The sequence below is a fragment of the Lepidochelys olivacea genome (assembly GCF_965140295.1).
Source record: "Lepidochelys olivacea isolate rLepOli2 genome assembly, chromosome: 4".
NCBI classification, from domain to species: domain Eukaryota; kingdom Metazoa; phylum Chordata; order Testudines; family Cheloniidae; genus Lepidochelys; species Lepidochelys olivacea.
In genome coordinates, this window is record NC_140414.1 from 123,957,143 (window position 1) to 123,972,930 (window position 15,788).

The 15,788-nt window shown below is 40.5% G+C and overlaps 1 protein-coding gene across 1 annotated transcript in view; it reads right to left on the reverse strand.

Moving 5' to 3' along the window:
• JAKMIP1 (janus kinase and microtubule interacting protein 1) overlaps positions 1–15,788 on the reverse strand; it is a 262,665-nt gene that overhangs the window by 1,872 nt on the left and 245,005 nt on the right. The window contains exons 21-22 of the mRNA XM_084626863.1: positions 7,426–7,491; positions 2,066–2,110 (exon numbers count right to left, since the gene is read on the reverse strand). Coding sequence (XP_084482989.1) covers positions 2,066–2,110; positions 7,426–7,491 — 111 coding nt within the window. The remainder of the gene's footprint in view (positions 1–2,065; positions 2,111–7,425; positions 7,492–15,788) is intronic.

Consider the following 15,788-nt stretch of genomic DNA (forward strand, 5'->3'; position numbering starts at 1 on the left):
ACCTGCCCTCCTGTCATTTGATTGCAAGCAGTGCTGAGCACTCACAGTTTCCATTAACTTTAATGGGATTACTGGGTTCTCAGCACCAGTCAAAATAAGCAAGAGGGCAGAAGATGTGATTTCTGCATCAGGATCTTTGGAGATCATCAGTGGATATGGATAAGGATTCCAGAATGCTACTAATAGATACATTTTCACCTGTTTGATAATGAAGCCTTGCAAAAAATCTATCAGACTCCTTCGGAGTCACAAGTCAGCCCTGTTTCCCATTGCAAAAAGGGAAAACTAAGCCATCTACAGCTACACATGGAACAAATTACATTCCCGTTCACACTGTTTCCGCTCTGCTGACCAGCATATTGTGGAGGGGTTGGGGAAAGAGCCAATGCTCAGCTTACTGCTGGCTCCATCCCAGCTACCTGAACGGGAAGGGAGCTAGCAGCTCTGTGGCCGCTTTCTCCGCTCGCATACAAACTGGTGATGAAAGTAACACACAGAGAAGTAAAGAGCTGCCTTGCACCCCTTTCCCTTGTGCAGGTGTATAAGGCAGGCCCTGTGTAAATTTGCATTACAACCTTTATAGCACAGGGTGAAATTTCATATTGCTTTGCTGAGATGCACACAGGTGATTCTTCTCTAAGCAAAAATGTAAAGGTTGAAATATTTAGGGCATGCATAATGTTAGTTTCAGGCTGAAAAAAGTTTGAGGAAAAGGGAGATAAAGAGTGAACAAATGACCTTTTTTTAAATTTGTGGGCCATCAGTTTTAATCCCTGGAGTTTAGAGTTAGGCATCATACTTAGGCACTTAAATGACAGTGACCTGGTTTTTAGATTTCAGAGTAACAGCCGTGGTTAGTCTGTCTTAGCAAAAAGAAAAAGAGTACTTGTGGCACCTTAGAGACTAACCAATTTATTTGAGCATGAGCTTTCGTGAGCTACAGCTCACTTCATCGGATGCATACCATATCATGCACATTGTAGGGAGAGTGGTCACTTTTGATAAGCTATTACCAGCAGGAGGGTGAGTTTGTGTGTGTGGTTTTTGGAGGGGGGTGAGGGAGTGAGAGAACCTGGATTTGTGCTGGAAATGACCCACCTTGATTATCATACACATTGTGAAGAGAGTGGTCACTTTGGATGGGCTATTACCAGCAGGAGAGTGAGTTTGTGGGGGGGGGGGGGGCGGAGGGTGAGAAAACCTGGATTTGTGCTGGAAATGGCCCAACTTCATGATCACTTTAGATAAGCTATTACCAGCAGGACAATGGGGTGGGAGGGGGTATTGTTTCATGGTCTCTGTGTGTATATAATGTCTACTGCAGTTTCCACGGTATGCATCCGATGAAGTGAGCTGTAGCTCACAAAGGCTCATGCTCAAATAAATTGGTTAGTCTCTAAGGTGCCACAAGTACTCCTTTTCTTTCTGGTTTTTAGAAGTGCTAAGTTCCAGCAACCCCCCTGGAGTCAATAGGAGCAGTGGGTACTCAGCATCTTTGAAGATTGTTTTATTTAGGTACCCAAGTCAGAATTTAGGAGCCACATATTAGACACTGGGGGGATTTGATAGCTGCTTTCAATTACCTGAAAGGGGGTTCCAAAGAGGATGGATCTAGACTGTTCTCAGTGGTAGCAGATGACAGAACAAGGAGTAATGGTCTCAAGTTGCAGTAGGGGAGGTTTGGTTGGCTATTAGGAAAAACTTTTTAACTAGGAGGGTGGTAAAGCCCTGGAATGGGTTACCTAGGGAAGTGGGGGAATCTCCATCCTTAGAGGTTTTTAAGGTCAGGCTTGACAAAGCCCTGGCCTGGAATATTTAGTTGGGGATTGGTCCTGCTTTGAGCAGGGGGTTGGACTAGATGACCTCCTGAGGTCCCTTCCAACCCTGATATTCTACAATTCTATGATCCTGGTTTGAATATGTTGGTTGTTATTGTTTCTCTTCATGTAGGCATTCTTCACGGCACTCTTCACTATGGTCTTCATCACCTTGCAAAGAAGAGTCTCAAAATGCAGCAAGATCTAACAGTCAGATATTAAGTACATAAAATATAAAGAATACCAACCACATTTCTTGGCTCAGGCGTGTCATCAAGGCCACACAATGAATGCTAGTGAGAAAAACAAAAAAAGGAACAAAAACTATAAAATAAGATCAAAAGAAAATGAGAAAAAAGAAAAGAAAAAAGATGTAAGATATGTAATAAGGAATTCAGTGACATTATTTTACAGTAGTTAGCCCCAGTTGAATTGATTGTGAAAAGTATATACAGCATTCTGGGATTTTTCTTCTGATCTTACACTGAAAACTAGCAATATGTAAAATTCAATACTTGATGGTAACTTTGCAAACTGTAACACCCAAAGATTATGGACTCTAAATTTAAGGAATATGAGTCTAGGCAATGAGACCTGAGCACATGCTTACAGTTAATTATGTTCCTAAGTGCTTTTCTGATTCAGGTACAAATAAATGGAAGCCAAGGTTTAATAAATTAATTATAACAGGTGGGTGCAATCTTCAACAGGAAATACCCCTCAGATATAATCTGATGGAATACAAAACAAGTTTTGATATGTATTTTTCTCTAGATATATATTTTGATGGAGTCTCTTCCTTGTTGAGTAGGCAGGCTGGCATTCCACAACATTGTTGTGTATAATCTTAAGGAAGGAGACAGATTGGCTGAAGAACCCAAAGTGCAAAAATGCTAAATTACAAAAACAGAAAGTCAAGTGACAAAGAAACCTACCCACAACCACAGACTTCAGGAATAAATTACTACTGTGTCAAAAATGTACCACTTCACTTGGCAGCAAATTCATTATGCTCAGTGTCATCTGCATGCACAAATCACACTGCATTCACTGACATGATACATTTCCAGTAGAATAATGAACCAGAATTGATGCCATTCAGTGATTCACTGGCTGCTTGACCTTCTCTGGGTGCAGTCAAATGTGGAATTTAGTACGTCAGTAGCCCACAGGAAGAAGCCTAAATACAGCTTAGGGCACACACACATGCACAAACATCAAAGAGCGTTAGAAATGCTATACCAATGTTATATCTCAGGGGTGGGCAAACTTTTTGGCCCGAGGGCCACATCAGGGTGCAAAACTGTATGGAGGGCCAGGTAGGGAAGGCTGTGCCCCCCAGACAGTCTGGCCCCCGCCCCCTATCTGCCTCCACCCACTTCCCACCCCCAGACTGCCCACCTCAGAACCCCCAACCCATCCAACCCCCCCCGCTCCTTGTCCCCTGACCGCCCCCTCCCGGCACCCCCTGCCCCTAACCGCCCCCCCAGGATCCCACCCCCATCTAACCCCCCCATCCCCGTTTTCTGTTCCCTGACCCCTATCCAAACCCCTGCCCCCTGACAGGCCCCCTGGAACTCTCACACCTATCCAACCCCCCTGCTCCCTGCCCCCTGCCCCCTGACTGCCCCCCCAATCCCTATCCACACCCCTGCCCCCTGACAGGCCCTCTGGGACCCCACCCCCTATCCAACACCCCCTGCTCCCAGTCTCCGGACTGCCCCGACCCCTATCCACACCCCCACCCCCGATAGGCTCCCCGGACTCCCACACCCTATCCAACCCCCCCTTTTCCCCAACTGCCCCCCCAGAACGTCTGCCCCATCCAACCACCCCCCACCCTCTTATAATGCCACTCAGAGCAGCAGCAGCTCGCAGCCCCGCAGCCCGTGATGCGGCACAACTACGGAGGAGAGGGGACAGCAGGGGAGGGGCTGGGGGCTAGCCTCCCCGGCCAGGAGCTCAGGGACTGGGCAGGATGGTCCCGTGGGCCGGATGTGGCCCACGGGCCGTAGTTTGCCCACCTCTGTTATATCTGAAAGTAGTCACAGAAGCAGTGTCCAGCGACAGAAGCTGGAGATCACAAAAATAATTCTGTAGGGAAGAGTGGGCAATCACTGGCAGTAACAATGCCAGTTTATGCCAGACAGAGGGAAGTCCCCCAAAGAAGATGGCTCTCAGTTGGATAATTTCCTGCTATAGTAGTACAATATGGAACATAAATACATGTAACCTGTAACCAACATTCTGCGGAGTGAATGTGGTTAAGCTTTTTCTCCGTAACCTCTTTTGATACTTCCCTTCATTCACTGTCTTGGCGAGTCAGCATAGGAAATATTGACAACATCCATCTAAAAAATAGCACTCCCCCTCTTACATCTGTTTCATGAACTATAATTATTTTGTGCCCATGGATTAATAAAATATATTTTTGTCAGAATTCATCTCTTCATATTAAATATTAACATCAAGCTCATTCTAATATTTGGAATGACCTTGGAGTGGATACTGTGGAAAAGTCAACACGGGGGAATAGGTCCAATATAGTGATAGCTGAGATACCACAGTGTTACTTCTGTACTTAGGTTAGATGTTAACTATGTTGTCTCGGACATCACTGATTGGTAACTACTGGCAAATACTTTCTTTTCAATGGCGATCAAAACCACTTGAGAAAAGCATCCCCTGCCCACCTAGAGAAGAACAAAGCGAGGAATAGAGAGAAAGAGCACCACTCCAGGCACGGATAGGAGGCCCCATCCTTTCTCTTAAGGCAGCCTGTTAAAACCAACCCAGGGTTGAGTCCTGGTAATTCAAGGAGGAGTCACGGTACCACTACAGATGAATGACTAAATGAAAGTGGCACCTCACTCCTCTACGTTTGACTGCTCAGTTTAATCTCTGCAAAAGAGCTAAGTGTTTGCTTTTCTAAAGGATTTGTGTATATAGCACAAATGCATTTTTATAGACCTTACTTATCTGAAAGCCCCTTTTATTACAGGTGGTACTGGTGTCACTGCCTATTATTAAGGTTCTCCAACACTTACCATTATAAGACCCTGTTTTCTGTTGCTTGCAATTTTGTTAAATTGTAATAATTTGAGTTGAAGTTCTCCATGCCAGTTGTCTATCTCAGGGAAAATGGGGTTTTTTTGGAAAATGTCAGCCAAAATGGTTGCCAAAAATAAGGGTAGGGGAAAATACATGGTTTTGTCCATGTTGTAAAAATTTGAGAACTTTTCTTTTGAATGCTCTAGCACCGCCATGTTTCAGAGGAGGGACTTGACATTTGGCAAATCAAACCATAGAATTGCAAGTTGGGCACCCAGAAAATGAGGAATAGACACTAAGTATCCACCTCTGAAAAGTCTGGTTTAAATGACTTGCCCAGCATCACACAGGAACTCTGTGGCAGAGGCAGGGATAGAATCCAATTCTCCAAGGCAGCATTCAACTGCCTTCAACATGAAACCATCCTTTCTCTTCCTGTTAAAGTGCACCTCATTCACTACACCCCTTCCATTTTCTAAAACAAATGAGGCAGGAGTCCTCAGGGACAACAGCCTCCTTTACTGTGTACCCCTGATTCATCACCAGTGCAGGTCCATTCTGTATACTGAGTGAGGATGGAGTTCTGTGGGAAAAATAGCTGTGATTATGTAATTAGAGACTGTATTGTAATGAATACCCACAAGGGGGCCTAATTAAGGTTGCAAATGCTATCTTAATTCTGGTGCTTCCTAACTTTTGCTTGTCTTTGCAACTTTAATAATTCTAGTAACATAATTGTGTGTGTTTGTGTAATCCAAATAGTGTCATGTCCCGTGAGCTGGGAACCTGACCATGTTTCAGCCAATAGGGTGTGTCAGATAAGCGAGGTTTGGCAAAGGGACTCTCACTTAGCTTCTCCAAGTCCAGCTGGCCCAGCAAGCCTCAAGTGATTTAGCCCTGGGTTTCTCAGGTGATTTAACTGAGAGCCAGTGCTTAAAGTACCTCAACACTCCATCTTCCCTGCTGAGTCCTCCAGAACTAGTTGTCTACAATCAGGGAAACTAGGAGGCATTGAAGCCTGCAGTCCTGAGACCCCATGTGTCTGGCAACCCCACTGACACAAAGCTTTTTGATTGTCATCTGAGACCATATGAACTTCTTCAAAGCATGGCGGCGTTTGAACCTAGGGTATCGATTTGGGACATCTCTACTCCTAAGCAAGGAATATATCCTACCTCCAACAGTCATCCCATACAATATGAAGTCTGCTCCTTTCCCATTCTCCTTTAACTATCTGTGTCTAAAACAATTTGAGCAATTGTTCATACCCAGGTTACCCTGATGTTAAGATGACTCCAGTGTTGCCAAATTTAAACCTGTTGTCTAGTTTTCTGCCTGTAAATCTGTGCACTTCTTTTATCTGGGCTATCCCCACCCCCACAATACCTCCTACTTTACATCTTTTTTCAGACCCTTCTACTTCCTTTCTAAATCTGATGTACAGCCAAAAACGAGGTAGCAAAATAATAACTGTGTGCAGATTAGAAAAAGTTAATATTCACATGTTCTTATAGTTTAAATAGTGCATTGGATATGGAGAGAATAGGCCGCATGAACCACGGAGGGCCAAATTCTGCTATCCATAAAATAAGGAGGAAGAACAGTTTTGTGCTATAGGACTATGACTAAAGACAACTGGTTGTATTCTCAGCTTTGCCACAGTTTTCTTTTGTAAACTTGGGGAAATCAATTAGGGTGTGAATCTATAGGACCGTATGACTTCAGTGGAAGTCTTGGGCATATAGTAACCTGGTTTAAGAATTAGGACCTCAATCTGTCGAGGCCCAGTTTTCAAATTTGGGAGCCTAAAGTTAGGCACCTGAATATCCACTTTACAATACAGGTTTTTTTAGTGCTTAAATATAGATTTGGTTTCCTTATTTTGGGCACTCACATTTGGAAACAGGCCTACAATGCCATATGATGGTGATAAGACAATTTCCCTACCTAACAGGTGTGGTCTGAGTCATTCAAGTTTATGCCTCACTGAGCCACTCAGACTAAATGTGCCCTGAAGCCAATGAGGCGGGGGGTTGCTCAGGTGTCCGGAATTTCCCCATAAAATATTTATGGTAATTGACTATTTCTTAAATCTAAATTAAAGGACATTCATATATTAGTCCATGTAAGTCAGATTTTTTTTTTCAAAACCCAGTTACTGAAAATGTAATCAATGGGTATTCTGACCTGGGTTTCTCTCAATATGTAATGACACAAAAGGTTTATACTCAAACCCCAAAGTGCATGGCAATTCTTTGTTAATTTAAAGTTTCTTTGAAATCTGAGTAAGAAAAGTTTACATGTTAATGTAGGTAATCCAGATCTAGTGACAGCACATGGCATTGCACTTTCACAGTGCACTGGGGCTTCCTGAAAGCAGCTGCAGAAAACTGTACATTGAAAAGGAAGTGGGGTTAAAAAAATGATGAGCAGTTTCCAAACTTAGATCTTTCATGCCTAGAAATTATACCTCTGACATTTGAGGACAAAAGCTGTGAGATTAGAAGGCCACATTATAGGACAAAACTCAGGTATGACTATTGCTCAGCACATTTACCTTTTCCTCTATTTCTTTGAGTTGCCGCTTTTGAAGTTCTATTTTATCTTCTAGCTCTCGAATCCGCTACAACAAACAGGCAAAATAGAATGTAAAATGTTTGTAAAAACCAATATTTATCCAAGAAAATGCAACTTTTAAAAACCATGGATGAAAAGATACTCATTAATGCGTTCAGGAGTTTTATACACACAAAATACCGTGCACAGTTTAGGCCAGATACTCATCTGGAGTATATCAGCGTAGCGCCATTTAAATCTTTGTCTCATTGACTTCAACGGCATTACAGTGATTTACCACAGAAGTGGATCTGGCCCATTCTGTTTATTAGCAGAAACACTCAAGTCTTAGAATATGGGCTTTCCCCATCACCATATTGCCAGTTACATACAGACAAAGGGCAAGATTAGTACCAAAATCTTGTGGCTAAGAGTGAAATGACCTTTTCCAGGATTATTGGAGGGTTTTCACTTACCCAGCTAATTTCTAGTGGATAATATTTTACTTCACTTTAATCCCCTTTCTCTCTTTTTTTTACAACATAGCTATTCTTTTGGGGATACTCATGTGATATCAGTAGAAGATGCTAGCAGATCTGGGCCTACGGTCATTCCTCATAGAGCCTGAGAAGATCATCTTGACAATGCTCTGAGCAAGAATCCTGAGAAAAGTTCATCCTATGTAAGGACCAGTTCCAACTCCCACCAAAGTCAGTGGAGAGGTTCAATGGGAGTTAAATTGGGCTATAAATGAGGATGCAGTTCTCCCTATTTTTAAGTAGCCTTCAAAGAATTAGATTTTTGTTGGTAAACGTCAATTTCACTGTACACACACACAAATTGGCATAGATAATAATCAAAATGTATAGATAGGCAAAGTAAGACAAATGCTGCTTGGGAACTTATTAGAGTTTGATTTAAGTATATTTACTTTGTATATTTTGAGAGTTGATGATGACCATTTGTGTTTTTAATGGTTATAAAAGCTTTAATTTCCTGAATCTCAGCATCTACTGTCATTAAATAGTTATTGTCTTCCCCCCACTCCCCGATAATTTCCCATAATGGTGAAAATTTAAATAGATGAAAATTTTAAAAGTGCTTACAAATAAACATTGACACGATTCTTTAAAATTATTAAACATTAAAATATAAATTCTGCCATCCCTACCATTAAGAATTATCTCACGTTTTGTTTCCAGAAAGGGTTCCTAAAATGACAAGTGTTGGCTCTACATTTCCTACCTTCCTTCAGTCCTTTTTTCTCCTGTATATAAATCACATCCCTTCATTTCCTTTTATGTATTTCTAGGCCTTCTAGAGTGGGTATTTTATTATGTTTTTAGTATACTGTGTTTGTCTTAATTACAGGTACTTTGCTCTGAGTGCTTTGCTTGTGGGGTCCTATATAAATAACATTAAATTTAATCAGTCTTGTTACCCAACCACCTAGCATTGTTCAATCCTTCTGAAATTTCTCACAATCCTCTCTAGCCTTTATTAATCTCATATGACATAAAATAATTGAACCTTTTTCCACCTCACTATCCACCCTTTCTTCTAGCTCAGTGGTAAATATAACAAAGAACACTGGTCCTAGTATGGAATCTTGGAGCAGGTTTGAAAATGTTGTCCTTGGGCTAAGGAAGAGTTGAAAAACAACCACAGCTTTCTTCGCTCTGACTGATTCATCAGAAAAGGGACTTAAACTGAACTTTATTAACACAAGGAAGATTAAAAAACAAGATCCAAAGCAACTCAAAACATTGGTTTCAACCACCAGAGGCCTTTCTAGCTTTCAGCAAGTCGGGCAGGGAGAGCACAAGCCTTTCCTTCTCCTTTCACTTTTATAGCCCATCCCAGATCACCTATGTGGTAAGCAGAGAACTGGGCTCTCCTAATAACCCCTGAAAATTTGGGACTCAGGGAGTAACTTTATATCTTGTCACATGTAGAGAAACTTCTCCTCAGCCTCTTCTATAGCTAAATTTGGTTTTGCGAACATAGATCTGAAGGCCAGAAAGGATAATTATGGTAATTTTGCATAATACGGATCATAGAACCTCACCCAATAACTTCTGCCTTAAGTTCATAACTTCTGTTTGCACTAGAGCAGGTGTTTTAGAAAGATATCCAGCCTTGATTTAAACAGTTTGAATGATGGAGAATGCACCACACATCCCTAGGTACATGCAACAGTCCCAGGGAAGAAACAAGTATAATGAGAATACAGAATTGTCTTGAGAATCACAGAAAGATGGAGTTATACATTTCAAATCCAGAGACAATGCTCCAAATTTAGGTGTTTTCACATCTTGGCCCATCTCTATTTAGTCTTACTTTAACATGTCACTTTGCACACAGATATTTCATGGAGAAGTGGTCAGCTACAGCTTCTACAGTTGCACAGTGTTGTACGTTTCTGTATCAATACTGGTTTTGAATGACGTGATTGAAATATAGTCAACCAAAATTCCTGTTGTATCATGCTGAGCCACAGAGAGACAGATGGATGTTCAGAGTTATTCCGAAAATAATTAATACATATATAAAAACCAGATTGCTGTCATGCGAAAGTGGCATGTGTACCTTTGACAACAGTAATAAATGCCCAGAGCAGAGCTGAATTAATTTCACTCATCCCCGTTAGATCTGGATTAACAAATGCTTTATCTATGCCTCAACTGAGACATATCAAGCTATCAGATGATCATTTTTCTATATATTGCAGGGATTTTGCTGTCACCATAAGCAGCCCATGTGATGAGAAACAGCAAATATAATCACCTTTGAGATTATGAATATAAGATAATGTTTCCCTCCATATTATTTTAAATTATGTTTTGTTGATTGCCACTTACAACCATATCCCAAGTTTGAGTGACAGACTGTTTAATTCCCTGCACTGCCCGTCTGTGGTCTTTGTGATAGAATTTGACCATGCTGAGATAACTAGGGGGGGGGAAGAAATATCCTATCACATGCACACTTTTTTAATATATCCTTGATATCACTATCACGTGCACACTTTTTTAATATATCCTTCAAACCTGTCTCTTATGGATATGTCAGAACTTTAAAAGAACACCTTATTGACCCAATGTGTTTCTAATCTTAAGAGGGAAACCCCAAGCACTGTAGCAAATGCTTTATATAAAAGAACATTTTTATTAGGACTGATCAGAATTTTGCAAATTTTGACAAAATTTCAATATGGGGAGAAAAATCAGGGCAATTTTTGACTAAAGATTTATGAAGCTTTCTCCCTGTTTTTTAACCAGCTATAGTCCTGATCAAATTTTTTCTAATTAAATTACCCTCCTCTATCATTTTTAAGTTGCATAACAAATAAGTAAGATGATGGAGCTAAACATCAACCAGCTCATGTTCTACTATTCAGTGTAATCACCTCCAGTTAAAATATTGAATTTCTCTTTTAGACTTTTTACTTGTGTTGTGTGCCTTTACTTGCACTTGGTGTGTTTGCTAAGCACGTTAACATTAAGAGTGAATCAGCATAATATATAAAGCATGACAAAAGAAAAGATGATTGTTTGAATGTGATAGGAGTTAAGTTAAGGTTCAACACAGAATGGACAACTGTCCAGTGCCCAAAAGGTATATTGAGCAGTAGCTTGTGCCTCTGTGGGACTGATTGTTTGCATGTGTATTCAATTTTTTTTAAATACAAGCAAAAGCCTTAGAGAAGAGAGAGTTTCTTCCCAAGACAATGACTTTGTCCCAGAAAGGGCTCACGAGGACTGTTCAATTTATGTTGTGCACATGGATAGGTATGATTCTCTTTTCTGATTGGGCAAGGGGGAGCTCTTTTGGTCATCTTCTAGTTGGACTGGTCATGTGACAACTCTGCCAACCCAGGGTTCCCAATGAACTGATCCAGAATATGGTTATTAATAACAACATACTGCATTTCTCTATTGTAAAAGTGCCCACTATCAAGCTGCTGTAGCTGCAGTTTGTATTGTAGAGGCTTTGTAGTCTATTGATTAAAGCACAGAGCAGCTGTTTAAAATCTTGTCGTGAGTTCTAATTCTATCACTCGACCACTCTGTGACTTTGGGCAAGCTGTTTATCCTCTCTGAGTCTTTGCATTTCCCACTGTAAAGAAAGAATAATAATAATGTCCTACCTGAAAGTGGTATTGTGAAGATTAGTCCATCTTCATTTGTACAGCAGTTTCACAGTGTGAACTGTTAGGTGATCTGGTCTGTTCTCTTTCAGTGCAAGGATGTTCTCTGCAGAACACTGAAGATCAGCTGTGACAACTACTCTTTTAAAAAGCATACTGTGCATAAGGGAGGAATATATCCACAAAGCACACTTGTATGCTTTTGGAATATTCAAACAGCATACCAGCTTCAGTAGTGCTTCAGTGTTCTGAATTCACTCCCAGCTTCACAGTACTTGTTTAAAAGCCTGCAAATTAATTCTAATTGGTTTGCATGTTCAAAAGTCTGAAATCTGGCATCAAACCATATAGGACTATTCTACTGCTAACTCATGCCTTAGAGCAGAAGATGATGGCCAGCTGAGACAGAAAGATGTTTCCTATCATTATATAATATTATAAAATTTTATAACTGTTGTATTAATAAAGAACCTACTCAAGCCTATGTCCTAGCCTAGGCTCTTGGGACACTGAGCAGTTACATTGTAGTGCATTTTCATACAAACAGAAGAACAAAATATTAAAGAACCAAACTAGGAAAACAGGAACATCGACAAAAGATGTGTTGTCTAACATAGAACAACAGCAATTGAGAAGAAAAATGTGTCTAATAAATTTAAGATTATTAAGAATCACACAAAGGAACTACTGTAGGCAAACAAAGAGCCACAGTGAACACAAAACGGCATAATGGGTATGTAACCCTTAAAGAGAGGTGAGCAAACATCAGTAACAACAAGGTCAGTGCAGATTCTTAACATGATTTTCCTGCATTTAGAACAAGATTTAAGGTCTGCAAAAAAAATCGATTCGCTGATTTTATTGCTGTAGAAATGGGATCATCATCAAACAGGACTCAGTAACTAATATCACTATTGGTAAGATTGTGAATAGGCTCCTCTAATCATTCTATCCACATGATCATTCCAGCCAAACATATATCATCAATTACCACACATTCGCAATTATCTTTGAAAAGTCATGGAAAACGGAAGAGATTCCAGAGGACTGGTAAAGGGCACATATAGTGCCCATCTATGAAAAGGGAAATAAAGACAACCCAGGGAATTACAGACCAGTCAGCTTGACTTCAGTATCTGGAAAAATAATCGAGCAAATAATTAAGCAAGCAATTTGCAAACATCTAGAAGATAATAAGGTGATAAGTAACAGTCCAGTCAGCATGGATTTGTCAAGAACAAATCATGTCAAACCAACCTAATAGCGTTCTTTGACAGGGTAACAAGTCTGGTGGGGGGTGGGGGGGGGGCAGAGGGATAGATGTGGGCTATCTTGACTTTAGTAAGGCTTTTGGTACTGTCTTTCATGACCTTCTCATTAACATACTAGGGAAATACGACCTCGATGCAGGGGTGCTGGATCAATTTTTATAATGGGGGTGCTGAGAGCCATTGAACCAAATTGTAAACCCTGTATATAACTGACACCATTTCAAGTCCGGGCATCACCCCCCACAGCCATAGTTCCAGCAACTATGCCTAAATGGAGCTGCTATAAGGTGGGTGAAAAACTGATTGGAAAACCATTCCCAGACAGTAGTTATCAGTGGTTCAGAGTCAAGCTGGGAGGGCATATCAAGTGGGGTCCCTCAGGGATCAGTTCTGGGTCCAGTTCGGTTCAATATCTTCATCAATGATTTTGATAAAGGTATGGGGTACACTTATAAAGTTGATGGACAGTACTAAGCTGGGAGGGGTTGCAAGTGCTTTGGAGGTTGAGATTAAAATGCAAAATGATCCGGACAAACTGGAGAATTGGTCTCAAGAAAATAGGATGAAATTCAATAACGACAAATGCAAAGTACTTCATTCAGGAAGGAACAATCCATTGCACGCATACAAAATGGGAAATGACTGCCTAAGAAGGAGTACTGCAGAAAGGGATACGGGGGTCATAGTTGATCACAAGCTAAATATGAGTCAACAATGCTGTTGCAAAAAAAGCAAACATCATTAGCAGGAGTGTTGTAAGCAAGACACAAGAAGTAATTCTTCTGCTCTACTCCATGCTGATTAGGCCTCAACTGGAGTATTGTATCCAGTTCTGGGTGCCACATTTCAGGAAAGATGTGGACAGATTGGAGAAAGTCCAGAGAAGAGAAGCAAAAATGATTAAAGGTCTAGAAAACATGACCAATGAGGGAAGATTGAAAAAACTGGATTTGTTTAGTCTGGAGAAGAGAAGACTGAGACGGGACATGATAAGAGTTTTCAAGTACATAAAAGGTTATTACAAGGAGAAGGGAAAAAAGTTATTCTCCTTAACCTTTGAGGATAGGACAAGAAGCAATGGGCTTCAATTGCAGCAAGGGCAGTTTGGGTTGGACATTAGGAAACACTTCCTGTCAGGGTGGTTAAACACTGGAATAAATTGCCTAGGAAGGTTGTGGAATCTCCATCACTGGAGATTTTTAAGAGCAGGTTAGACAAACACCTGACAGGAATGGTCTTGATAATACTTAGTCTTGCCATGAGTGCAGGAGACTGGACTAGATGATCTCTTGAGGTCCCTTCCAGTCCTATGAGTCTATGATTCTATATCCTATGCAATCCCACAGGTCACCTAAGTGGTGCAAAGGGCCTTGCACTGGCCCTCTACATCAGAGGGAACATCACTTGAGTTGACCATCTATCTTGGACTGGGAAAAACATCTCCTGCCAGTTCTGAGCAGATGCTGGCTGTAAACTAAACACTACAGAATTTGAATGAAGTTAAATTAAGGTTTGTTATGAATGGCACCACGTAGTGGTGTAACAGTGTAATATAGTTTAGCATTTCATTACAAAGCATCTGTGCTAAGAGCCTATTGCTGTTCTAATCTCGGAATCACCCAGCAGATGTCTCTGCAGGTCAAGCTATGACCAGAATTGCAAAGTACAATTAAACAAATCATTAGAAATAAGTATTAAAAATAAAATTTGTTTAACTGATTTGATAGCTGTAAAGTCAAATGCTTCAACATTAAAATATTTACTTATTACTGGGCTTAATTAAGAGTTTTATATATATAATTCTTATGCAACATTTAGATTACATACACAAGCAAACTAGGTGGCACTCAGATACTAGAGTATGTGGGCACCATAGAAATGCCATAGATTAGATGCGAGAGACACAAAAAAGGCATATAGAATTTAAGACAGGCAGATAGGAGTTTTCAATACCATAGATGTTTAGAGACAATTAAAAGGGCCCATTATTGAATGACTGTTAAAGAACTTGTTACATCTACAGTGATTTATGACTTTACTTAAATGAACAGAGCATTCAACTGGCAATTTATTATTGATCATTGTCTTCAGATTTTTTAAAGATACAGAGAGCTGCAACATTCACAGCTGACTGAAATCTCTAATGGACTGAGATAAAACCCCAGATTCAACATTCTCTGAAATCTGGTCAGAATTTGGAACTAACTTTAGGCCAGATCATGTCCATTGCTCTGGCAGTGCAAAAGGCTGTAAAACTACCATACCAGGGGGAATCTTCCAGTGTGGCAGAATCCTCAGATGGGGTAAAGCCAACATAGGTGTGTCTATGCCCACTTCTGCCATTTTTCTTATCTCCAGGAAGGGGAGCATGTCTGCCTGGTAATGCCACTTGAAGGGCAATTACTAATAGACCTAGGTTAGAGCAGCCCTGAGACTGGCTCCAGCAGCTTTGAAGAGAATATAAAAAATGTGTAGCCCAATACTACAAATTGTTGGTATTTATTACCAAATGATCCTTTGGTAATCCTCCTGGGGCTGCCTAATGGAAATGGTCACACAAACAGAAATGAAGAACTGACATCTCGTTTGCTAGCAGCTGCTAGGCTACTGATAGCCTCTCATTGGAAGAAGAAAAATAGTCTAAAACTAGAGGAATTTTTTGAAAAAATATGACAGGTTGTATGTAGTTTTTGGAAAACCAGTGTACCAATTGTGTACCCAGCAAAATAGACTGAGCACAAATAGATACTTAGATAATGGCTACCATTTATTCAGCACTCAGATAAAGTACATTCACCTTCAAAAAATCCCAAGCACACCTGTCCAATTTTTTGAACACTAGCATTTGATACACCTGCATGCTGTGATGAATGTGTATAATCAGAAGTTTTGCACAATTTAATAAAATGACCAGAAACAACATGATAGCTAGTGGAAAGAAGC